The sequence below is a fragment of the Cheilinus undulatus genome, linkage group 8 (assembly GCF_018320785.1).
Source record: "Cheilinus undulatus linkage group 8, ASM1832078v1, whole genome shotgun sequence".
In the NCBI taxonomy this organism is placed as follows: Eukaryota; Metazoa; Chordata; class Actinopteri; order Labriformes; family Labridae; genus Cheilinus; species Cheilinus undulatus.
Window position 1 is genome coordinate 49,370,377 of NC_054872.1, and position 27,392 is coordinate 49,397,768.

At 40.4% G+C, this 27,392-nt stretch overlaps 1 protein-coding gene across 2 annotated transcripts in view; it reads left to right on the top strand.

The window, feature by feature from the left end:
* Nucleotides 1-27,392, top strand: part of bbs9 (Bardet-Biedl syndrome 9) — a 291,076-nt gene that overhangs the window by 145,140 nt on the left and 118,544 nt on the right. For both annotated transcript variants that reach the window (XM_041794515.1, XM_041794514.1), the window contains exon 19: nt 25,820-26,002. In XM_041794515.1, coding sequence (XP_041650449.1) covers nt 25,820-26,002 — 183 coding nt within the window. The remainder of the gene's footprint in view (nt 1-25,819; nt 26,003-27,392) is intronic.

The window sequence follows — 27,392 nt, forward strand, 5'->3', positions numbered from 1 at the left end:
GGATGCCAGTGTGAGAAACATGGGTTTTTTTAAGCTGTAAACCATGTGAAGCTACTATGTGGGTATCAGAGAAATGGTGTAAAGCCTTGAAAAAAAGGCATAATATCCCCTCTTTAAGTGAAATGTGCAGTTTAAATGCACAGTGTTTCTGCTAACTGCAGAAGCAGGACAACAATCCAATCCATTTTATTTATATAACACATTTTAAAAAACATTCAAGTTTACCAAAGTGCTGCACAGTAAAATCAAAGAGATCACAAACACTACAGAAGTATAAACGTTAAGAGGAGAGACATAAAATCACAGGAATTAGGACCATAAAAGACATAAAAGGACAGAGATCACACAACTCTCACGCTGAATGAAAAGCCAAAGAATAAAAATGAGTGCAACGATGGTGCACTGAAAGTGATAACTTGACAGTGGGATTAAACATTATGATGTGTTAATGTAAGACCTTAATCCAATCACAATTAACAGGCTAATGCTGCCAACCCTCATAAGATTTTTAAAATTGCATTTAAACTAGTAGAGTTGATATTTGTATTAAGATAGGCTTTTGATTTGTAATTGATGACTTGAGTGAAATATTGAATTTTCAGCATATGAGAGTCACCACTTTAAACAAGGAGTTGACCAATATTTATTTTCTAGGGCCAGTACAGACTACTAGTTTGAGAGACCAATTTTCAATATTTGGAATTTTTATTTTTTATTTATTGTGACAAACCAAATGTACCTGATATGACAAAAGTAGCATTGCATGATCAAAAAATAGATCAAGAGAAAACTTTAGCACTAACTATCACCAACAGAAACATCACAGTAGCAGCAGGACAACAGGAAGTAGTGCCATAATCTCACTGTGTCAGTGGAACCCAGACTTCATTGTTGATTGGCTAATACTAGTGTGACATCTAACCAATCAGATAGTGTTGTAGGTGGGGCACTAGGTGAGACCTACAATGTGTCTGAAAACACACTCATTCACTTCTCCCTAATCACTACAAAGCACGGATGTCAAACTCGAGGCCTGGGGGCCAAATCCGGCCTGTGGTACAGTTACACCGGGCCAGCAGGATCATATCATATTTTTATTATAACTGACCCACCGGTATGAGGTCTGCAGATTTCATCCACTATAAAAATGGAAATTTAACCTTGATAAAAAGATAAAAAGTCAGGAATGTGGAGAAAAAAATAATTTGTGTTTCCATTTCATACTTTCAATTTTGCATCTTAGAATTACGACTTAAACCTATGATTTTGACTTTTTATTTCATATCTTAATCTTTTCAATTCCTAATTTTAACTTTATCACACACTTTGACATTTTGGATTCACAATTTTAAATTTTAAGTCATATTTTGACATTTGTAACTAAATATTTTAAATTTCATCACGTTTGGACCTTCCGATTTCTAACTTTGACTTTTAATCTCGTATTTCTACCTGTTAGACTCAAAATCTATGATTTGAACTCATTATTTTGACTTTCAGTAATGTGTTTTTACATTTTCTTTTTTTTTTTTTTTTTGCCCATAATTTATCATGGGTGAAAATGAGTTGACAGTTACTGGTGAAATGGTGACCCTGTTAGGCCCTCAGGTTAGACCTAAAATCCTGCTGTGACTGAGTTTGACACCCCTGCTATATAGTGTTCAGCATATAGTGGACTCCACTACAAAACACAAAAATTATTTCAGACATTACTCCGGCCATGGGCAATTACACCATCGCCGTCTCACAATTAAAACATTTAAAAAAACTATGTCTTGTATATTTCCATGAGGATAGAAATGTTATTTCACCTAAAACTGATATGAAATGTAATGTGTTTTCACAAAAAATAAAAATAATTATAGATAAAAAACAGTTTTGTGACTCTAGTGGCGAAATAGTGTGTATTATCAATTATTTTTGCATATAGATGATGGTCTCGTGTTTGTAATCATCATAGAGGGAAAAAAATTTACTTAATTTTGAATGCTTAACACTTTCTTACAGATTATATTCTTTGGTTAAAACCAAATAAAATGTTTTCATGTGTTCCAGTGCTCCTCTCATTCATCCGTCATGTTTGAGAGCAGCAACTGCAATGCATGATGGGAAATATTGCTGGGCTAGTGACCATGGCTGTGTCCAAAATCACTCCCTTTTCACTACATAGTGAATATGTCATTTTGTAGTGGTGTCCGAATTCTGAGTGAGCATTGTTATTCATATATAGTGCACTCATTCTATCCCAAAATGCATTTTGAAAAGTAGTGAACAACCGATGCTCACTATCCCAGCAATATTTACCATCATGCATCGCGGTTGCTGCTCTCAAACATGATGGACGAATGAGAGGAGTACAGGAACACATACAAAAACTTTGTTTGTTGGTTTTAACCAAATCTGTAAGAAAATGTTTAGGATTTAAAGCAGAGCAACTCTGACGATTACAAGACATGAGACCATCATCTTTATGAAACAAAAAAAGTTACATTACACACAAAATTGTACACTATTTAGCCACAAAAGACACAGGCATTTTTTTCTATTAGTATTTTCTTTTTTTGGAGGAAAATTCATCACATTTAGTATCAGTTTTCAGTGAAATTCTACAATTAATTTCGATCCCCATTGTTGTCATTGAAATCTACGAGCAGTTGTTGCTAAACGTTTTAATTTTGAGACAGCGATGACGTCATTGGTCGTGGCCAAAGTACTGTCCAAAATCATTGCTGTGTTTTGCAATTGAGTCCACTATATAGTGCACTATAAGCTGCTCACTATATAGTGGATAGGGAGTAGGGAATAAGTGAGTGGTTTCAGACACAGCCCATTTGTTGTTCACTACTTTTCACAGTGCATTGTGGGATAAAATGAGTGCATTATATTGTGAAAAACAATGCTCATTCAGAATTTGGACACCAGTAAAAAATGGCCTTTAGTGCACTGTATAGTGAACAGGGAGTGATTTCAGACACAGCCATAGAATGAAAACAAAGCCAGAGAGGAAAACACACCTTGCAGCAAAGCCAACAAATCAAGTCAGTTATCAGAATAAAATGCCGATTCAGATAGTCAGCCAGAAGCCGAATATTGGCCTCAGTAATCGGCCTGACCGATCAGAAGTAGGCCCTTTTGAAAGCCTCTAAGAGTGTTGCAGTTTGTGGGATTTCCTGGGAATGTTGTTATGCACTGGACCTTGCATAACAACACACCTTGAATATTTGTTCTTGGAGAGACTTTGTCTCAGTTATGTAAAAGAGTGTTAGCTTGGCTTTAAAGGGAAAACAGTGAGAAGCAGATCTGCACGTCGCCTAGTTTATGAGGAGAAATGATTTCGCTCATTCACTGCAGCACAGATATTACTCTGTAACCCTGCAGAGGCCATGCAGTCTTTGACATGTTTGCATTATTTGATTAAATCAGATTACAGTTTATTAGAGCCCAGTTTACAGTACGTTTGCACTCAAGCTGCTCCGCGTCAACATGTGAGAAAATGTGAGTGTGGCAGGCGTGTCGGTGTGTTTTCTTGCACCGTTGAACTCTCAGCCGGGCCAGGAGAGTTCATATATATTTTGGCTTTTGAGGAAGGTTTAAACCAAACACACACACATCGACACACTCGGTCTGTACTCGCAGCTGTTCTCGGGTTAAGTCACATCACATGCTATTAATACACTCTGTGTGTGTGCATGCAGAGTCTCACTGGGAGGTTGTCTGAGTGTGTTCATGTCAGGAGTGTGTTTGAGCCTGATTTGATTTAGGCCACTGGCTGTAGGGTGTGAGTGTCATTTGGCTGTATCAGTTTGACCTTTGACCTGCTGCACACTTCCATACAGCTGTATCAGACCTCATTATGAGGTGTGCATGTGTGTTTTTGTGTGTTTCCTGATCCTATATTCTTCTTTTTCACCTCTGAGTTTTCTTTCACCTGGTTTGACCTCCACATGCAGATGATGTGATGTCACGTCCAGATGTTTCCAACATCTCCAGATGAAGTCTGATAATGAAAATCTTTAAAAATGATCAACCCTGCTTTTACTTCCCTTATTTTTTCTCTGTCTGAACTTTATCTAAATGCAACAAGTTCATGATTAAATCTGCGTAAAGCAGTAGTAATGGACTTTGCAAGCAAAAAAAAAAAAAAAAGAGTCTGAAGGAGCTACTAGTGTACACAAAGATCACAGTTGCAGGCTGCATGTCTGTAAAGGTTGTGACAAAACAGCTTTATTTTTTTGTTTTTAATGGAAATATCACAGAAGACATGCAGACATCCTGACACAGGCAGCAGCTACAGAGCTAACCTTGAGTCAGATCGATTTCTCTTCTGCCATTGTCAGAAGTCCCGCCTCTTCTTGATTTTGATTGGCAAGAGAGGGATTAGTGACAGTGACAAGTACAGCACTGTTCCGAGAACCGAACGGTTTTCAGTGTGGTAACAAAAACAGCTTCTGCCCAGGGAATGCTGGACTACATAGGTTTTGAATTACAAATAAGCACTGCCAGCGCAAAAAAAGCTATGGACTAGTGCTGGGCAATTAATCGCAAATTAAATTAAATCGCAATATTACCTGCTAAAATTTACAAATCACACACATTGCAATATTTCTTTAACTTGAAATGTATCAAAAAACAAGTTTAATTCATACATTGTTTTGCAGCGGCAGAGATTTTGTGAACATTATGCAAACATTCAAGTGTCAAATTTTTTACAGTATTTGCAAAAATCCTCCTTTTTGTGTTTTATGTATGTTTATTAATCAAACGAGTGACATGAAAATGATAATTCCCTTTGAAAAGCATCAAAAATGTAATATGAGCATTGTGAAATTGATGGAGCTTAGTGTTAGTTCACAAAAGTCATACCCCAAGCTGCAATCAGCTTCACCACCACCACCCCAGCTGCCTCCTTTGTAGCTTAAACCTTATTCCACCCTTATATTGCTTCTGAAATAATTTCATTGTTTTCAGTGCACATTTTCATAAATTTATGGGAGTTTTTAGCCACACACTCCCTGGAAAGTCAAAGCAGCTGCTTGACTAACCCAGGGAGAATCCTTTGACAAACCTTCTCTGCCAAGTAAAACTGCATATCCATTTTGCAATAAAATGGTTACATTTATGACGAGTGTTCCTGACTGGATGTTGGTTATAATACAGAATGATGCATCGCTTGAATATGTTGAAAAATGCACAAGATCAAGAACAGATCAGGATAATTGCATAGTAAATCGCAGTTGCAATATCACAGATTATTTTTTTGAATCGTTCAGCCCTACTGCAGACACAGGCCCTTAGGGATGGGACATCTGTCTTTTTTGGTGATTCAGATCATTTGGATCAGCTCAGCAACAACATTCGGCTCCGTCAGCACCAGTCATAAAGTCTTTCACTTTTTTCTACACTTCACATCAAGTCTGAGATGATCTCTGTTTTTTTGCGCTGATGTTTTTATAAGCAGGCATCAGTATCCACAGAGTCTTTCTTAATTAAGATCGCCTGTTCTGTGAAGCACAGCCTCTGGTACCATCTTGACTATTTTCATCAAATGAGTCAGATTTAGCTATGTCTGATATGTCTGCATGGATTTTCATCATTAGGCTCTTCAACATGAAAAATCTGTCAGTAATTTTCCTAAATGTCTAATTTCCCCAAACATCCTGTGTGACGGGGAAACCGAGTCACTGGCTGGGCGTTATGAAACCCTGGTAAGTGTTTAAAAAGCCCATCATGACAGCATTACTCTACTCTGTTTCTTATGAGATGAATGTACATTTTTCTTTTTTGAAGGCATCCAGAGATGTGACCCCAAAATCGTGGAAATATCTGCTTTATTATCTTAAGATAATGTCACAAATAGGTTGAGATCTGGAGGAAACAAGGAAATGAAAACATATGGATATTTATCCACTTTAAGTTTCCATGTATTAGTAACTTTATGCCACATCTGCAACCCACTAAAAACAGCTCCGAGTGTGAGCCACCGGTTGAGAACCACTGGTCCAAGAACATTTTGGAGAATGTTTGAAATCTTGAAACTCTCGTAAAAATAAGTTTAAGCTTGTTACTGGACCAAATGATCATGCAAGTCTACTCATAGGTAGCAGTGGATCGTTCAGTGGCTCAGAGAAAGTCTCAAAATTGGCCTGGTAGCTGGAGAGGTGCCAGTTTACTTTCTGAGTGCAGCCACTGAACTTCCACTGCTCCGGGCAGCCTCTCACTCATTTCTCTCCATCAGTGCATGTCCATAGAGTCCTGTTTGTACATGTGCATCTATTCCAGCCGGAGTAGCACGTTCAATAACAGAGTGTTAGAATTTAACCTCCTTTTGAGGGGTTAATAAAGTCCAACTTTTACATCTTCATTTTAAAAAGAAATATGACCATATTTGTTTTACTTTTATGTTCACAACGCTGTTGCATTCCCAGCTTCTCTCCTCAATAATTTTTTAAAATTCTAGTAGTTTTAACTCTAAAAAGTTAGTTTTCAGGCTGCCTTAAAATGAAAGTCAGCTGAATTTGAAGCTAGTTTCTTTTTTCAGTCATTCAGTCTGTCAGTCTGGTTTCTTCTGTCCAAGCACCAGACTTTTTTAGCATCTTCCACAGAACTGATTTAATGAATGAGGCCTAAAGTCTGATGTAATATCAGAGTTTTATTTAACAGTGTGCTCCAGACAGGAAAAGTCATGAAATGCAATCAGACTTCTGGGAGTATTTCAGTAAAGCAATCCGATATATTTTCAGCTTTTACACAGTTGTGTCATCAGACATCTGGAGTGTAAGATTACAAACATGAACCATAAAACAGACACTTTTCTGTACTATCATTTCTTTTACTTGATACATCTCTGTCTCTAATGGCTGCTACGGATTTAAAGGTTGCAGTGCATGAAAAAAGTTGTTTAAACTTCACTTTTATTGCATAACTAAAAATACAAAATGATCCCAATAACTTTGTTTAAAATTACAGAAGTGTTTGCAGTTATTATCAATGAGTCCTAATGGTTGCATTTCAAGAGTAATCATTAGTGCACCAACTTATTAGTAACAGTGAAGTAAGTCTATTTGGACTGTTTCAAAGTGCTTTATGCCAACCAACATACATAAAGTTTAAAAACTATTCATTCACTGTAGTGATGGTGAGGATGAGCAAATTTATCAGTCATAATTTCATGTTTGTTGCTGAAATGATCAAATATTTGACAAATCGATGGAGAAAATGATGCAGCAACACTTTTTAGAGCAACTTTCATGCTCTGATCATTTTAGCTTTTGTTCCGATATGCCAACATTTACAGATTCATTTTAGCTGAGATCGATCAGCTATCCTCTATTTAAGCTTTGAGGATAAAAAAGAAACAAACTTTTTTTCTTTGAACACACTTTAAAGTTCAAAGACTGTGAATGAATAAAGAAGATCTCAACTTACACAGGTCTGCTGGTCCAGCCTAAACTTCACTAATTTATTAGGATATATGGACAAATTTTGCAGTCCATATTCACAGAAAAAATATCAAATGTAAATATCGGCCGAATTTTGACATCTGCCGATACCAATATCAGGCCGATAATACCCTGCATCCCTAATTCTGAACACAAATATTTATTATTATCCAAAATAGTTGACTTTCAAAGTAAATTAGATATTATTTTTACTTCTATGCTTTAGGGTTGTTTTGACCTGAGACTAACAGCTTGTGTCTGTGTGAACTGGGTTTAATTCAACAATATTGGTTCAGTTACTTCCACTTGTTGTCATCATCTCCGTCTGTCTCATATTAAGTTCTTCAGTGCAATTTTATTCAGATAACAAATCTCCACAACCACAGAAGAAACCCCTAGACTCTCATTGAGCTGAGTGCTTGAACATTAAATCGTCTATTTTGTAGTTTCAGATGAAGAAACTTCCAGTGATAAGTCTTCTGGTTGCAACACTGAAACTGATTCTGCTGCCAGGTGTGGACTGATTCGCCTCAGACATGTGGGCCTAGAAACAATCTGCATATTTGGACACGAGATACTCTGTCAGATCAGCGCCAGATTCTCCACCCAGAACCCCCGCTCCCCTCCGTGCAGCTGGACTGACCCAAACCCCTTCATTACTTCAGTCCTGGGTGGGCCGAGACTTAACCAGTGCGTGCATGTTTTTGTGCGTCTGGTCACCTCTGAACCTGCTGGGGTCAGCTCCCACAGCCCGAGGCTACTGTCGGCCTGGGACTCAGCCGGGGTGTTAATCCCAGGTTGGGTGTCACTGCGGTGGGTCACGCTCTGTAATTTAGTCCCCTGCTCTGTCTGGGGCCTCCAGGCCCTCAGGACCACCCAGCACACTGGAACAACTGCCTACCTCAGCATCTGTGTGAGGAATAGAGAGGGTGTATGGTCATAAAGCTTTTTATCTCTGCTTTTACATGTATCTGTGAGAGATAATGATTGCATGCAAGGAGAGCTCTTATACCAGCTGTTTTTGCTATCATGTTGATTATTTCACATCTGTGAATCTGCATGTGTGAGATGTGGGTGTGTTACATATGCAGAATCATGGTGAAGTATGTGTGAATTTTTGAAACTAGTAGGCGTCCAGATTTTAAAAAATGTAAAATTTACAAACTTCTAGGGGTGTAGTAGCCCTAAGGTCATTATTTGGTATGTACAGGGACATGGTTTAAATGTAACACACAATAGATCAGTGCAACTTATGATGTTTAAAGTGTCCAGAAAGTAAAAACTGAATTTAAAAATGTTTTAAATGTATTGAAAATAAAAAACTGAAATTTTTTTTTGTCTATCTTGCAGCTCAGGTTCCTCACATTTGCCTCACCCATTGCTGAGATGTTTCTATACCTTGATTGGAGTCCACCTGTGTAAAGCAAATTGATTGGACATGATCTCTCTATAGAAAGCCTCACAGCTGACAATGCATTTCAGAGCAAAAACCAAGCCGTGAGGTCAAAGGAACTGCAGAACTCAGAGACAGAGAGGACAACCATCACTGGAGTCCTCCACTGATCTAGTCTAGACAGAAGCCTCTCCTTAGTGCTAAACAAATGAAATTCTGCTTGGAGTTTTCAAAGAACTCCATGTTAAAGCCTGCTTGGCTTTCCAGTGATGGGTTCTTCAGGACCTTTGTTCCATCTCCACACAGGATATCTGGAGCTCAGTCAGAGTGACCATTGGTGGTCTTGTGACTCTTTTACTACACTCGTTAAACTGCTTGGTTAAAAATAACACAATTACGGGTTATTTCAGTAACCCGCGCTGGGTCCAAAAGTGACCAACCCAACCCAGAGTTATTTCAACTCAACGGGGTTGGGTTATGGGCTTGACCCATGTGAGTTTGGTTATGTTTTTCCCCAAAAAATTGGGTAAAAATTACCTGGTTGTTGGGTAAAAATGTAAACGTACAGGTCCAAGTAGGAATAAAATAAAAAATGAACCAATGACAGGGCTAGGTCACATTGGTAGCGGGTCAACCTAGACATCCTTCTCGCTACCAGACAGTAAATATAATTCCTCCAGCCATTCTTGGTCTTCCCAAAGGTCTCCTTCGAGCTAGACATGCTCAGAGTATAAAGACAGATTTACTCGACTTTTGTGGTTTTTAAAAAGAAAACAACTCAATGCTGTTCTTTGTCCTTCTTTTAACAAAGAAATGTAGTCAAGTTCTGATAAAACTGGCGCTTTAGCAGCATCCACGCTAATCTCTTCTGCCATAATTGCACCAGCCTCTTGTTGCTGCTTGTGGATGACTTCACTCATGGTGCAGAAGTGTTTTAACCTTGCAAAGCAGATGGATACGCCCGTTTCCTTGTTTTTCACTGGCGAATCCATCTTGCAAAGCTCCTATCTGAACCGTTTGGGCCCGGTTAGAAAGTGACAGGACCAATCAGCGATGAGGGGCAGTACTCTCAGGGGCAGTGGAGTCGTGACATATGCAAACAGCAGCAACAAGAGGCTGGTGCACTAATGGCGGAAGCCATTAGTTAGCTTAGCATGGATGCTGCTAACGCGCCAGTTTTATCAGAACTTGATGACATTTTTCATTAAAAGAAGAACAAAGAACAGCAGTGAGTTGTTTTCTTTTCAAAAACAACAAGAGTTGTGTACTTACATATGTATGGACACCATGGTTGTCTTTTTTTTCTCTGTAGCTGCACATGCGCAGCTCGATAGCTACTACATCACGTGTTTTGTTGCTCTTATTGGCCTGTAGAGATGTGATAGACAGAACGTTCATCCAGTCACACTCCGAGTATTTTTTAAATCCTCTGCCCTTTCCCAAATGCTTAGTATTGAAGGTTTTCCAGATGGATGTGTGAAACAATCCATCTGGTGTGTCAGGTTAGAAGTGTTTAACATAGACACAACAATAATCACAAAACTATGAGCATCACAACAATGACCACTGTACAGCAAACAACATCTACACACATATAAACACATCTAAAACACATCCAAACAACCCACCAAAAGCATGATGGGAAAACTCCACCCTCCAAGTTTGAATTAACACACCTCATCGGGATAGAGATGAAATGTGAAACTTGGAGTGCAGTTAGACAGAAGTAAACCTAGAGAGACTTAAAAAAAAAAAACATTTTTTCTGTGTTCCTATGCTTAGACATAAATTTAGTATGCCATCAACGGCTTGTTTTAAGGGTAGAAGGGGGATAATATGTAAATTTGGATTGAAAAACATTATCTCCTATTAATTTTGAGACTTCTGGAGAACACTGTGCTCTTGGGAGCCTTCAGTGCAGCAATGCTTTTTGAAGCTTTCCCGGATCTGTGCCTGTCAGTAATCCTGTCTCTGCAGCTCTGCAGCTCTGCAGTTCCTTTGACCTCATGGCTTGGTTTTGCATTTGTGTATTGTTAGCTGTGAGGCCTTCTATAGAGAGGTGCTTTCCAAATCGTGCCCAATCAATTTAACTTAAGCAGGTCGACTCCAATCAAGGTGTAGGAACATCTCAGCAAAGATCAGGGGAAATGGGAGGAACCTGAGCTAAATTTTAAATGTTTTTGCAAAGGGTGGAATACTTTTTCAATGTGATATTTCAGTTTTTTACTTTTGATAGATTTGCAAAAATTTCTGAAATTCTGTTTTCATGTTTTTCATGATGGGGTATGTAGTGTAGATTAATGAGGAAAAAGAAAGTTTTTTTTTTTTTTTTTTCAACTCTAGCATCAGCCTGCAACATAACAAAACTGAAAAATTGACAGAGGTCTGAATACTTTCTAAATGAACTGTAAGTACTAAAAATTTCATCTTTTTCTGATTGGGGCTTACAAAGGTTTACAAGTTCCTGAATACGTTTACAATTATGCCACTATTGCACTTTGTAGAAGCAGCTTTATTTTTAACAGAAGGGAAGATTTTTTCTTAGAGCATTTCAATTAAAACTATCTTTTTTGCTGCTTAATATTTGCATGTTTTGAGTTGATAAATACATTACACTGTTCTGTGCATTTTCCTTGATAAGCAAGCCCCAATATTGTCCAGTATAATTGCAATCACACATTAACAAATGGTGAAGCACCAGTTTATTGGCAGTTTGAAGCTTTGTGAATGTCTGCATCTTTGTGTGTTGTGCACCCTCCGGTATGTGTAAGGGTTTCATCTAGACCTGTTTGTGTTTTCATACAGCCATATTTCAGACTGACCACTTTAAAAAAAGGAGACACATTCATCATGGATGTGAAGGAGGGGAGTGTGGAGAGCGATGGAGGCAGGGTGGGTCTCTCACACACGACCTATCAGCGCAGAATAAAGCTCTTTGTTCGTGACCGTGTGAACACGCGTGTCAAAGAAAAGCAGAAGGCCTCCCCTCCTTCGGCCCCGCCGTCCCAGAGAAAACACAAGAGTTCAGCCGGCTCTTTGACGGAGCCGGACAGCCTCATAAATCACAGCGCCGTGTTTTAGCAGCCATCCACACTGCTGAACGACGGCCTGTGAAAGCATCTCTGACAGCACTGATTGGGGAGGCGGTTAGAAAGAGGACTTTAACTTTATTTTTCTTACTATGAGAACCCCAGACACCTTCTCACTTGTCATATTTTACATTTAAGGCGTTTAGCTCACACTCACACTCATCTGGATCACCTTGAAGTGAGTGAAAACGGTAGAATAAGCATCAGGATCTGAATCTGTAGCATCCATCATTCCTAACTAAACTTCTCATGTGTCGAGCAATTTAGTAGTTTTAGCCGATAGAGATTATCAGGGAATTTTGACGAGGTGATTTTGATGTAAAACCATTTTTCCCTCAGCCTGCTTCATTCTTCTTTAATCTTTGATCCCTGACATCCACCAGAGAACCAGAGTTCAGGAAACCTCATCTGTGTTGCAGCTTTATTTCACTGGTTTCTGCTAATGTGTTATTCTTTGGCACAGAGAGTGGAGCCACTGTGGAAAGTCACTGTCAAATGACTTTGTCAGGAAGGTTTGGACAGAATGAGGTTCCTTTTTCTGTGAGGGAAGGTCAAGACAGAACATGGAAAAGGCTCAGGTCCATCAGGTCACAAGCAGCAAGAAATTAGGAATTCACTTTTAAACTTTTTAGAGTAGTATTCAGGGTGCTGGAATTGGAATAAAGACTTTTTGCCATGTGTTTTAGGCTATAACACATTTTATCATCTTAGAGGGTGTTTTATTCATTTACACTGGTTCTACGCTTTGGCCCACCTCTGTGCCGGGGCCTGGGAATGTGCCGCACACAAGCATGGAATATCATGCTCATTCTAGTTGGATGTATTGGACTGTGAGAATGCACCCAAAGAGGGCACTCTTCCATATTCAAAGGACACTTTAACACACAGATTGACCATGATGTAATGGTTGAATTTGACCAAATGTTGTTTATCTTTCAACATAGTCTCCTCGGCTGTCCACACATTTCTTCCATCGGTGTTGCAGCTCTTGGATTCCTGTCGTATAGAAGCTCTCATCCTGATCCTCCATAAAGTCCTCAACGGCAGATATGGAAACAGAAAATAGTCAAATGGTGCCAAATCAGGAGATTATGGAGGGTAATCATCCAACTCAAGGCCACAATCACACACGACAGCCATTGCAACCACAGACTTGTGTGCAGGAGCATCATCCTGGTGAGACAAGACCCCCTTTGTCAGTTTTCAGGGCCATTTTGACTTGATTGCCTTTTGCAGCTGCCCTAGGCATAGGCACTTGCTTCACCCACGGAGCTACACTGGCGTCCAGGTTTGGCATTTCTGCAGAGAAAATTACCTCTTTATTCTGAATTTTTCCCTGCTCAGTTTTTTTCTCGGCAAATCAAGTCTCTTGCAAGGAGGTTTATTGAGGTAAAATGTGAAGAAAGACAGGACAGAGATGCAGCCAACACACTGGAAACACACCTGAAATAAAAACTTTTGCAGATACATGCTACAGCTGTCCTGCAGCAAACACATCCAGTCTGACAACTACTGTACATTCTGGTTTGTTTTCTTATGTTGGAAACTGTGCATACGGTACATTTCAGAGAGACATCTGTCTGAATTAATTTTTGCAGAAATATAACTTTCCCCCTGTTTTATTTTTATTCTTTAACTCATTGTCTGGAGACAGGTTCTGCTCTTCACAATTTCTTTAAGCTCATTCACTTTACCAGACGAGACATTTTTCTGAAACATGCTTCATGGTTATTTATGCCTCTGAGCAGACCGGAGCAGGGCAGAGTGTAGCTATGAGGAGGAGGACAGCAGAAGTTGGCAGACTGAGAGGAGGGCAGGAGGTCATGGTTATCAGGATGGTGCGTTCTGGAGCTTTCCACAGCCGATGATAAACTTCCAGAGGTTGGGACAGGTTGGGTTGCCAGATCCTATCACTTAACCCCCTCCCTGTAAATACTCCACAGAGTAAACAGAAACCTATTTTTCCAACTCGTTTTCTGTCTCCATCTTGTTTTCTGTCTTCATCTACACTAATTTCACCACCAGTCTTTTCATTTGGTCTCGCTCTGTTCTGTCGTCTCTCCTCCCGTCTTATCAGTGAGTGTAGACAGACGGTGTTATCAGCATTGTGTGTTCATGTGCTTGTTTTGACCACAGACAATAGTGGTTACTGTCTGTCTGTCTGAACCTGAGTCTGTCAGATACTAAGAGACAGATCCTGATCACTCTTTCACTTGTTCTCTAGATTGTTCTGTCTCCATAATCTGCCCTTATTTATTATCCAAAGAACGCTCTTACCCGTCTTTGTCCTTCTCTTTTAATTCCTCTTTGGTTTGCTTTGTTGATTTGATTTGTATCACTGCCGCCAGTGCAACTGAAGCATCTTTCTCCTGAAGTTCTCTGCCCTTTATTTTTCAGGCAGATTTCCTTTCAATCTCAAGTTTTGGCATGCAGCTCAGGTGTCTTTCCTATTTTTCACATGGTGAAGTTCTCATCTGTATGCCTAATACGTTGTTTAAAATGCAAATTGGCTGCCCACAGGTGCAATTGTCGTAAAATAAGGAGTGGTTAGGTGCAAGGCTGGTTGGTTCCTATCTTGACTGACTCAAGATATCGGGGTATTACAAAATTAAGAGATTTGCATTCAAATGCATATTCAAGGTGCTGCACCCCCCTTCTTCCACTTAAACAAACCTGTAAAGGTATACTAAACTCATGACTGAGTGTACCATCACAGAAAAATGTTTCCATAAGTCTCTCTGTGGTCACTTCCTCGTAACTAAACCTGTAGTTTAAGTTTCATTTCTCTCCTGCTGAGGTGTGTAAAGATGCTACTGACAGATGTAGACCTTTACAATAAAAGCACCCACCTGACCTTATTATTATGAGCTTGTTTCTTTTAGTCATCATGGACTTAAAATGTGAGTTAAAATACACCTGTAAATGCTTGTTGAAACCCTTGTAAGATTAGAAATTGCTGCAGCACTGGGCTCAAGTCCAACCGGGTCAATCCATGCAGCATGCATCCTGAGTTAAAGGCCCGGACAGGTCAATGGAGATACTAGCTGTATATTGCTGTTATTACAGACATTATACTTGAAGAACAATTAAATTGAAAAATGGACTTGAGCTTGTACTCAAAGCGGTTTCACACCACAGGTCACACCTACCTATTCACACCCATCCACTCACACTTGCATTCACTGATGGCAGAATTTGCCATGGAGAATTGGCCATAAGTATCAGCTAATCCCATTCGTATGCTTCCATACCCATTTACACACCACCAGTGAAGAAGTGGGAGCAACTTGCGGTACACATCAACATGTGTGACTGTAGGAAATCCAACCCACAACTTTCTGATTGTGAGAAGACCGGCTCTATCTACTGAGCCACAGTCCCACCTGCTCCGTCTCTCTTCTAAGGGGTGACTGTAGCTCTATCTACTGAGCCACAGTCACCCCTTAGAAGAGAGACGGAGCAGGTGTTGTACTTGTTTGCTGCTCTGCATGTTAATTACAAAGCCACTCACTGAGAATGAGCTGTTGTTTGTCACATATCACTCGGCTATGCTATTTATGCCTCTTGTGTGCACTTCAACACAGTGTTTGCATCTAAATCAGTGATGGCGGTGCTGTAAGATCCATTCTGTGGCAAAAATTTTACCAGTGATGGCACTGAAACGAGTTTACCAACCACCACTGGTGGTAAGCTAGTGTCACTGCAAATTATCAGTGTTAATTTAACTCTCAGAGTGTGAGATTTTACACTTTCCTTGAGTTTATATAACTATCAAGGGTTCCAAGTTAAATTTACATTATGGAAAATTTCAACTCTCTCAAAGTATTCATTCTAAAACTCACAGTCTTGCTTAATTATGCATTAAAGGTGACATATTTTACCCTTTTAAGACAAGTTTATATCGGTCTCAGAGAATGCCAGAACATTCCTGTGAATTTTTTTGCTGATAAAACACTCCAGTATTGGATTTTTGCACGTCTAAAACCCCTCTGTTTCAGCCCCTCTCAGAATGAGCCATTTCTGTGTCTGTGGCTTTAAATGATAATGAGCTGCCTGACTCCACCCCTCTCAGGAAGTGGATGTTGCACTCCTGATGTTACAGTCACTTTTATCCAAAGTTTAGGACCTGACTGAGATTTGATCCATCATCTCCCAGACTGTGGTCAGCAGGGTAACCCACTGAGCTATCCAGCATCTCTGTTGGTAAGTGAGAGGAAGATCAGGAGATGAGCATGGAACTTTCCTCCAAGTGGGGGAATGCCACCCAAACCTGGGGGCGGGTGCTTACTCCCTAGGTGAGGTCACTAGGGTAAAATCTGAGAACGGCTTGTTTCAGCACACATTTTCTGAAAGGTGGAGAAGGAGAGGGGGGAGGGAATGGATTTTTCTGGTACTTGAGGGAATTGTGGACAGACTAGGGCCACATATTTTTGTCAGAAAACCCTGAAAAACTGATTTTTGGATAATAGATCCCCTTTAAAGTGTTATTTTTTCTTCCAAAGATCTTTTTTTGAGCATTTTGCCTTTATTATTAGAGAGCTAGGACAGTGGAAAAATCCACAAAAGGGGACAAAAGAGAGGCTAACAATGTAGTGAAAGAGCCAGAGGACGGACTTGAACCTGGGCCACTCAGGTACATGGGGCAATACCCAACCACAAGGCCATCTGCATGCTGGGAAAGCATTCTTTTAACACAACATTGTTTTATGTCCCTACACCGTTGGTGTTAAGTATTTATAGTATCAGTTATTGACACACAACGATGCACTGTTCATACTAACGTGTTTTTTTCTCTTCATGTTGAAGTCTTGTGGTGAGGGTGAGTGTCGTTGGCAATTATGAGAAATGCAGAGAAGAAGGCTCTGATGTTTAACGGAAAACAGCACACCACCCTTAACTGTAGGCCAAATGTTTCCACAGGCAGGATATCATTCACTCAATGGACAACTTCACTCATGGTGCAAAAGCATGTTACATCAAAAACAACAGCAATCTATCAGAAATAAAAGCAAAATCCAAACACATTTATAACACATCTCTACACTTTGCCCAGGGGCATGCTGGGAAAACTCCAACCCCTTTTCCCCCTAGATTTGACAGCAGCGGTTCTCAACTGATCAGGCATCAGCACCCACCACCTCCCCCTTAAGAGAAATCGTGACCCAAGTGCTAAAAAAAAAAATTATTTATTCCATGAATGTTGGCTAATCAGAAGTCACTGGTTAATCAGTATTCCTGGCTACTATTACACCATTCAGACATAGGAACACTCCAAAAAATGTTGATGTATCGACTCTAAATAGAAAAACTTATTAAACAAAGAGACAGGACAAAACAAGCCGTTAGAAAAGCACATCATTACAGTAGGATTTGCATGCATACATCTTATTTTACTCCATTTTCCCGAGATAGCATGGAAGTTTGGTTATTTCTTAAAGAAATAAAGCAGGTTTATTTCCTAACAAAATGGAGATACATAGGTCGAAATCTTGAGAAAAATGCTGAATTTTACTAGTAATCATAGGAAAACCTAAAAATGCATGTATGAAATTATTGTGTCCACAGGGGGCTTGTGTAGATAAAGTTTGTGTCTTTTACTGACCCACTAGAAAGAGCTTCACAACCCACGTTTGGGTCCCGACCCACCAGTTGAGAGCCAGTGCTCCTCAGAGTTGCACTAACACCGATGGATCAACAGTTCTTTCAAATAACTCACACACTGAAGATCATAAATCAGTGATGTTTAGGTTAACACCCTGAGATCCTTCTTCGTACACTGCTGCAGAGTCTGGTGTGAGTCTGTGTTACTCAGCAGAGCTCAGGCTGCAGATACATATTTAGATATTTTGGGCCTGAGTGCTCGAGTTTCTTTGCATGCATGCAGACGTGAGCGTGTGTAAGTGAATCTTTAACAGCCCTTTCATTACAGAGGAAATGTGCTTCAGTGTTGGTGAAAGCACATTTATTATTGTGTGTGTGAGAGAGTGTGTTCAGGGATGTTTATGTGAGTGAGAGTGATGTAAGACTTCCTCAGTGTGTGTGTTTGTGTCTGTATGTAACTGTATCCGCGTGTGTTAGTCATCGTGAGCAAGGAAATGGGCTCTGTGATTCTAGCCGTCGTTAACTGAGATTCTAATTGGCTCTTTAATTAAGACGTGGAAACACTGAGACTCAAACACATCCATCTGACCCTTACATGAACTTTTCCACTGTTTTCTGTGCTGCTTCTCCTTCTCTCCATGTTTGCATCTGCTTCTTTCTCTTTTATCCTTCTGACTTCCTCCTAATCATTTATTTTCCTTTCCTGTTTGTATTTTTTTTTCGTTTGCGTCTGGGTTTTTTCCCTTTGCTGATCCTGTCATCCTCCGGGTATAGAAGGATAAGTTCTGCCACGTCGCTTTCTGCCAAACAGACTACTGTCATTTTCCACTGACACAGATAGTGCACAGTGCATGCATGCATGTGTTTTCATACAGCTGTGTGTATCTCTGTGTGTTTTTGTGTCCGTGTGGCTTGGAGTCCATCCACCTCTGCTTGCTGCGGCTAACGGAGCAGGAAACATCTAATCTGTCGGCTCTGAGGAGCACACAAACACTCTGAGCTTTGTTTCTGGTCGTGTCATTTTATCCGAGGATAAAACTCTGGCAACCAATCATTTTGATTCATTCTTCTACTGGCAGCCACTCTCACTAACTTCCACTTGACAGGAGCTCGTTTATGTTTTTGGCTTCTCTCGCTGAGTTCACCACTGATAGCTGGTGTTTCCGTTGGGATGAAGTTTCATAAACAAGTGTTTTCTGTAGCTGCATCACAAAGAAATCTGCCTATGCATATCGACGTACAAAAAAATAAAGCTTCCCATGTAGTCAGTGTTTTTTATTTTGTGTAGCTGTGGACGCTGTAGCAGTACTTTTCTGCAGAATTTTATCACCTGAAAATACAATACAATACAATAACTGATAACAATAACAAATGCATCAATTTGTACATTAAATGTATTGTGTAATAGGCCAACTCCATCCTGGCTGTCCAGTTGTATTCTGATACTGACAGATAAGAAAGTCCCAATCATATTTTTACTGATGATGTGATCATTTATGTGTAAGATCAGCTGGTAAAACCATATCTTCATCAGCTGGTTTAGCAGTAAATCAGTCTACGTAGCTTAGTTCTGCACTGAGAGCACCTATTTGTGGCAGTGTAGAGAAAAGGAGCTCAGAAGTCATCCTTATTCAGTTAACATCATGCTTTTACAACCCCAAATCCAAAAAAGTTGGGACATTATGTAAAAACAGAATTGTAATGATTTGCATATCCCATAAATCCATATTTAATTCACAATAGAACATAAACAACATATTAGATGTTGAGATTGAGATATTTTACCATTTCCTTAAAAGTATTAGCTCATTTTGAATTTGATAGTAGGAAAGCACGGGCTGCACAGCAGTGCAGGGATTAGCGTTGATGCCTCACAGCTAGAAGATTCTTGGTTCGCTTCCCAGTCAGGGTCTTTCTGTGCAGAGTTTGCGTGTTCTCTCCGTGCATGCGTGGTTCTCTCCAGGTACTCCAGCTCCCTCCCAACACCAAAGGCATGCTTGTTAGGTTAATTGGTGCCTTTGAATTGACCGTAGGTGTGAGTGAGCATGCCTGGTTGTCTGTCTCTGTATGTCAGCCCTGCATTTGGTGACCAGTCCAGAGTGTACCCTGCCCCTCGCCCAATGATTGCTGTGATAGGCTCCAGCCCCCTGTGACCCCCAGTGGGAATAAGCAGTATAGAAAATGGATGGATAGGGCGTGCAGATGGTTGAGTGGTTTTAGGTGCACCCCATGTACGTGGACGGCCTCACATGTCTCTTCCCACTCTCGTCCCTGTTTCCGAGTCTATCCCCTGTCCTCCTATATCTAATAAAGGCCCAAAAATAAATTTTTTAAGAAAAAAAAAAGGAAAGAAAATGGATGGTTAGTAGAAACACATCTCAATGAAGTAGGAACAGGGCAGCAAAAGGCTGAAAAAGAGTGCTACCAATGGAAAATAGCTGGGGAACATTTTGCAACCAGTTAGATTGATTGGTCAGCAACATGACTGGGTATTAGTGTTGTTCTCAAGACCACATTATCCGAGGCCAGAGTGCACCGAGACCAAGACAAGACCAAGAGTTTTCGGGGTCGAGACTGAGACAAGCGGAGACCAAGGTGTCTGCAACTCTTTCAAAGCACATGCAAAAATCTCAGATCTTAACAAATATGTTCAACTAACTTCTAGGGGTGTGACGAGATCTCGCGAGGTCAAAACACCACAAGATTTCTCGTCGCAGAAAAATCAATCTCGCAAGATCAATATTGTGCGGACAGAAGGAGCAGCAGGTCTCCAAAAAATACCAAACTGGAAATTATAAAAGTTCACAAAGATGCCATGGAGACTTTAAAACTGTTCATGAGTGAGCTGATGAAGAAACGGAGCTTATCCGTGACCCATGAAGATCACGCTCCAACCCCCACCCTTGAAGCTGCACACGATCATAACGGTCGGAGTTGATGAGATTCTGCTGCTGGTAACCTGTGCAGTCTCCATGAGGAGAATACAGTGTTTATTTAGCTCGTGTATGCGCGCAGACTCGTTCTTAGTGCCGCTATTTGTGACTTTGTAACTTTGAAACAGTCGCTGCTTCCTCATGTCTCCTTCTCGTCTCACCGTCTGTCAGTCACACATCCATCAGCTGTTGGCTGCGCGTATCATCAATCAGAAGCTTATAGTATGACTGCAGTGGTAAACTTAGCAAAACAAACTCTGTTTGAACACCATAGAGTCCACTGTTAGCTCCAAAAAAACCCGAAGTTTTATCCCCAGTTAAACGCGCCATACTTGTCTTTGGACAGCAGACAGAGCAGAGACACACACTTACCAACGCACACACATTAACACACAAGCTCATCAGTGCGTGGTGTCCAACACTGTTAAAGCTCATATGAGAAAAATGACCACAAAACTAAAAAATAATCTATTTCTCTTAATAACAGCAAATGTGTTATTGACAGAAATATTTCTTTTGATTGTTTTAAATATGGATGTCCTTAAAGAGGATGAGAAATAGTTTGATTTTACTGATGCAGCTCTTTAGATTTAGGCCTGTTGAAAATAGTGCTTAAAATACTTTCAAAATAATCTAAAAGCTTTTATTATATATAATTAAATATTCAATAAAAAAATAATTATTGTAATTGTAATGACGAGAACATAGTGTAGTAAATTAACGATTTTGTAGCCTGTTAAAATGAAAGATTTGATTTGAAGGGCATAAAAATGTACAGTTTGAGTCAGAGTTAGACAAGCCATACTGTTTGGAAGCACTGATAGCCTACTCAGTACTTAGTTCAAACATTTTTGAATAGACCTGAATGAGTTGCAATCATGACTTTCAGTTGTTTAAAGGACATCTTCCACCCAATTCAAAAAAAGTGTAAAATCTCGTCTCGTCTTGTGTCTCGTGGGCCTAAATCTCGTCTCATCTCGTGAGATAAGTGTCTCATCACACCCCTACTAACTTCCTGTAAAAAAAAAAAAAAATCAACTCACAAGTCCTGAATTATTTTACATATCTGAAAATGAGATATTTATCTAGATTTGTCAGGTGAATGGGGCCTAAAGTAAGAGTTCAGAGGTATTTCTGACTAGAAATAAGATGGACTGATGTCTGAGTTTTTTCAGGTGTAGCTATTTGTCATTTTAGCAAGTGCGTCTCCTTATTATCACATTAATGAAGTCGAAGAATAGCAGATCAGTGCTGGTCTGGACTGGTCTTGGTGGAAAACCTTGAATCCTGCCAGACCGAGACCGAGACAGGGCTGAGTAAAAATACTCCAGAGTCCAAGACAAGACCAAGACATTCAAGACCAAGACCGTTCTCGAGTACTACAACACTACTGTGTATGATAGGAGAATTTTAGAGAGGCAGAGTTTCTCAGAAGTAAGGACTAGCATAATCTCATCAGTCAATGGAAAACTGTCTAAAAATTGTGAAACAATTTCAGAAAAATGTTCCTCAGTGTAAAATGGACTTTGAGTTTCCCACCATCTACAGTCCATAATATCATCAACAGATTCAGAGAATCTGGAGAAATCTCTGTGAGCAAGGGCCAAGGCTGAAGTCAATATAGGATGGTCATGATTGTCGGGCCCTAAGGTGGCACTGCACTAAAAAGAGGCATGGGCTAAGGAACACTTCCACAAATCATTCTGTCAACACAGTTGGCCGGTCATCCAAAAAATGCATATCATGTCATAAGAAGAAGCCATATGTGAACAGGATCTAGAAATGCTGCTGTCTCCTCTGGGCAGAAACTCTTTAAATTTGACTGAGACAAAATGGAAAACTGTTCTGTGGTCAGATGAATCCTAATATGAAATTCTTTTCGAAAACCACAGATGAAAGAAGGAGGTAGCATCCAGCTTGTAATCAGCACACAGTTCAGTCTGGTTAGATTGCATGAGTGTTGTTTTCTTTTAATTATGGGTTTCAGCAGATGAGGGCGGTTCTGGTGTTTATTTGTGATTTGCTTTTTATTCTGGCTACATGTGCCTTCATTTGTTTTTGCAAACTGCTTATTAGTGTTTGATCTGTATCTCCAGAATAATTTAAAGGGTTTGTTATGAGAAAATGTTTGAATGGATGGAGAAATGATCTGATCTAAGCAGCTTTGTCTCTATTTACATTGTGTATTAGGTGGTGTAAATCCTAAAGAAACAAGTTCTGTCAGATGAGACGTTGTTGCTGTGTCACTGAGACATTAACCAGGTTAAAGTTGTCCACTTCTGTAGGATGAATACAGTCCTGACTCGTTTTTGGACACACTGGGAGGTCAGGACCCCAGAAGCTCTGACTGCAGGTTGTTTAAGGTCACCAACAGTTCAGCTGCTGACACACAGCCTACAGCTACTGTGTGAGTCTCATTGATCTTTGTGTGTCCAAAAACATCATGTGACTTCATCTTTCTATCCTTTTATGTGAGTTTATTGAATTTGATCTGTGTCTGTCTGTATCTATTGTACATCTGCGTGTGAGTGCCTGGTTTTTGGTTCTCATAGTTCTAGCATGTTCTCCCATCACCGCTCTATGTCTGCATGCGTGTGCGTCCAGGCTAAATGTGTCTTTGTGTTCTCTCAGCTGGCATCAATCAGAGTGTGTGTGGAGCCGAGCTGCTGCCAACAATGGAGCCCTTCTCTGGACCTGGAGCCTTTTATCAATACACACATACACACACTCTGAGAGACCCCCGGGGGAAGGTAGATGGGGTCGTGTGTATGTGTGTTTTGAGGTTTAGGAAGTTGGTATGTGTGTGTTTCATAGGTGAAATTGTGCGTGAGGATCTCAAGAATCCACTGGATTTTATGGCTTGGTGTGGCTGTTTCAGGTACAGTTTCTATCTATGGAAGGTCCAGTTTGATACTCAGCACTCAGGATCAACTGGTACTGGTTTTTTTGGTGGCCTATATTATTACTAGTTAATGAGACTGATAACCACTATTTGAAACCAGCATGCATTTATTATGACAAAATAAACCTCATATAAGGCACGCAGATGGTCAAGTGGTTTAAGGCGCACCCCATGCATGCGGGAGGCCCAGGTTCGATTGTGGCCTGTAGCCCTTTGACGCATGTCTCTCCCCACTCTCATTCCTGTTTCCGAGTCTATCCACTGTCCTACTCTATCCAATAAAGGCACGAAAAGGCCCAAAAATAAATCTTTAAAAAATAAACCTCATAAAAAAGTCAAATTGCATAATCAAAAAAATTATTAAAATTATTTTTTCCTTAGGGCCCACCTATTTGTATCTAAGAAAAGCTAGGATTTACAAATAAAAAATATGTACATGTAATTTTGGCAACATTAGAGTAGACAGGGTCCAACGGATGTGGAATTGGGTTGGAAGATGTATAGTTTTTCAACCCAAATGAGAATGCACAATAGTCGCATCACGAGCCAAACCATTTTTGCACCTGACCTTAAGAACGTCGTGCTGCCACTTCTCTGCCATTTGATAGAATGCAAACATGTGAGTTTCGTGTTTTGATGGCTCACAGTCAGTGATACCATCAGTTGTCAAAGAAATGATCAGTGTGTATGCAGAAGCTCTGTGTCTGCATAAAAAGCATGTTCTGGATACTGGTAATGCTGCTGCAGGCACTCAGTTATGCAAGGTCCGACTTAAGTAAGTGAACTCCTGCTATCAGCAGCGCCTTGTCCTGGTTTTTGTTTATATATTGTCTTTAACAGCATAAACTTATTGATCATTAACACTTTAAAGCTGCATGTGAGCACTGCAGTGTGAGACAGTCACAGCTGCTGAATACAGTGCACTCCCATTAATCCCCAGTTACACTGACAGAGCTGAAAATGTAGACCAGTGATCCGCAAATTGTGGCTCTTTGGCCAGGTAGTGCTGAATACCAGGCTCAGATGGACCCTTACCATCATCAGTTTGCCAATTCTACCTATTCTGACCACCTTCTGCACCTTCATCTTTTCATGATTTTGCTCTGTTTGTTGTTGTTGTTGTTTGACTTTAATAAAGTGTAGAAGAATTTTGAGTTGCTATAGTGTCTCCACCTCTTATTATGATTATAAAACAATCATAATTGAAGCAAAAATTATGTCTATTCTACTTTGGAAACTATGGATGTTTAAGCCTGAGGCTGGATGTTCTTGGCACAACTTTGGCACTGGAGTATAAACCTTGACGTAACTTTAAATGTCATCAGGAATGGCTTAAGATACTTAAGTAACACGACAGCAAGCAACAAGTTTGTAAAGTTTTCCTCCTCCTTAGAGTGCTTTTAGGTTATGGTGGGGAGTCTATTAAGTCTGCAAGGGTTTGTTTTAGGTAAGACATTAGTTTAAAAATGTTCCATATCTGAAGGATGTGGTTTACACCCAACATATGAGTGACAGAGCACCCACAGCCTTGACCGAGGGTTTAAGACTTCATGGTTACCACAGAAATGAGGGGAGGTGTATAGGAGGTTTAACTTAGACAGTTCCTATCCTAGCGTGCCGGTCTGAGGGGAGCTGCTCATTCTCATGTACCTGTGCATTTGTAGTTTAAAGTTACACAAATAAAAATGTCTCAGTGTGCCAACTGCTGCTTAACCCTGACTCACACAGGCACTTCCTTCACTTTTCTTCCATCTCTGTTTTCGCTGTATCAAATGGCGAGCGCTGAATCCATTTGTCAAACAAACTGCTGGCGTGCGTTGGCTCTCAGACCTGCAGATCACTCATTTATCTGAACGCTCACTGAGCGTCCATTAGTCCCAGATCTGCTTTCACCTCCTCTTCTTCTCCCTGTCTGTCCTCCTCCTCCTCCTCTGTCTCCCGTTTCCCTCCTTCTCCTCGTCCGGCTTGTCCTTTCTTGTCGTCCTCGTCACTATCCGTCTTGATCTGTCATCACCGGCTGGCTCCGCTCCTCTCTCCGCTTTTCTCTGTTGTTGTAATGATGGAGGGATGGAGGGATTGACCCCAGCCTGGAGGTTAAAGTTCTCCTGGTGCTGCCACACCTCATTCATGCACCCACTTGCTCGGTGTTAAGCAGTGCTGACCTGTGTACTTTAGTAAAACCTAAAAGATCTCAGGCTCCAGTTGTGCGGTTTCTCCTCGTTTTTATTTCAAAGCATGTCTTAGGTTTCTGTTTGCTTCTTATCCTGAAGTTACTGGAAAAACATGCAGTTTCGGCTTAAAAATGCTGCAGTGTCCAAGTGAAACCAAAGTGTTCAAGCTTGCTGGTATTTCGCAAAGACTTTTTCACATTTATCCAATGAGATGTGAAACTTTATGAGCCTCTTTGTCATCACTGAACCACGGATTTAAGGGCTTATATTCACCGACTCTTCCTCCTCCAGGTGATGGCGCTGGCGGAGGCTGCAGAGGAGAACCGCGTACAGCTGGAGGAGGCATTTGTGCGTCTGCGGAGCGCCACACACCTGCTGGTTCTGCTGCTGTCGCTGTGGCAGGGCCTGACCCCTGACCAGACCGCCATCCTGGAGGCCACGCTGCTGCCGCTGCTGCAGGACACACCACAGCTGGTACACTCACACATAAATAAACAGTCTCTCACACAGGAGGTCGTTAATATGTCAGTGTCTGTCCATCCATCTGCAGCCTGCTCAGCAAACATGACTGATGTTTAAACGCTCTGAAAAGTTTTAAAATACATTAAGTACTTCTGGTCCCTGAGGAAAACTCCGCAAAAACACCATATAGACTCACACAGACATCCTAAATCACACACCACTCAACACTCACCTGTCAGCTCTGAGCTGAGAGCGTGCTCTGTGGTACCTGTTTATGATTTAAGCATTAGAGCACTGTGTGTTAGTGTGTATACAGACTAAACTGGAGCCTGCACTGCTGACATATTATGCTACATTATGCAGTTCCTCCAATAGCCACTGGAGTCTGACTCCAAAAGCATTATTCCTATTGGGGCTTATTGCAGGCCTAGCACTATTAAATGCCAGCATGATTTTGCAGATATGGATACTCCTCTTTGTTTCAAGCAAGGGAGAAGAGAGCGACATCAAATATTAAACACGTTCTTTCCTCTGGTTGGTATCAGCCTGTACCTGGTGCTGCATGGGATTAGTGAGTCATGATTGGAGATTCACAGCCATGACTGGTGGTGCTACAGTTATCTTATTCTTCAGGTAGCAACATCAGGTCTTTGAAAATCTGGATAAGAACTTATCATTCATAATTTCTTACATCAGGATGTGATGTTCACATGTCCAAACCTAAAATAGTGTACTAAAAGAAACAGTCCAAGGTGGGATATTGCATGTACACCGATCACAACTAAGCCAAGCTGCAGTTATAGCTTGATTGGGCCATTTAAAGCTACAATATGTAGAATTTTGATTTGTCTAAATAAATAAGAAAACAGCATTCCTTTGTTGTATATACACTCACCCGCTGCTTTATTAGGTATACCTGTTCAGTTGCTTGTTAACACAAATAGCTAGTCAGCCAATCACATGGCAGCAACTCATTGCATTTAAGCATATAGACATGGTCAGGACGACTTACTGAAGTTCAAACCAAGCATCAGTATGTAGAAGAAAGAGTATTTAAGTGACTTTGAACGTGCAGTGGTTGATGGTTCCAGATGGCCTGGTATGAGTATTTCAGAAACTACTGATCTACTGGGATTTTCACGCATAACCATCTCTAGGATTTACAGAAAATAGACAGAAAAAGAGCGGAAACTGCTGGTGTTTTATGGACAGAGTGGAGAGAACCTGGGCAAACAGTTTGGATGTGAAATTGGTACCTTGGTCTGTTTGGATGGATTTGGCATGCCGAATTTGGAGAAAAAAGTTTACCAGGGTTTTTATGACTGCTTTAGTTTTAATTATGCGCAACGGTATTGCCTTGGGGTACTGAGTTGCTGCACACATCAGAGTTAAAAGGGAATGA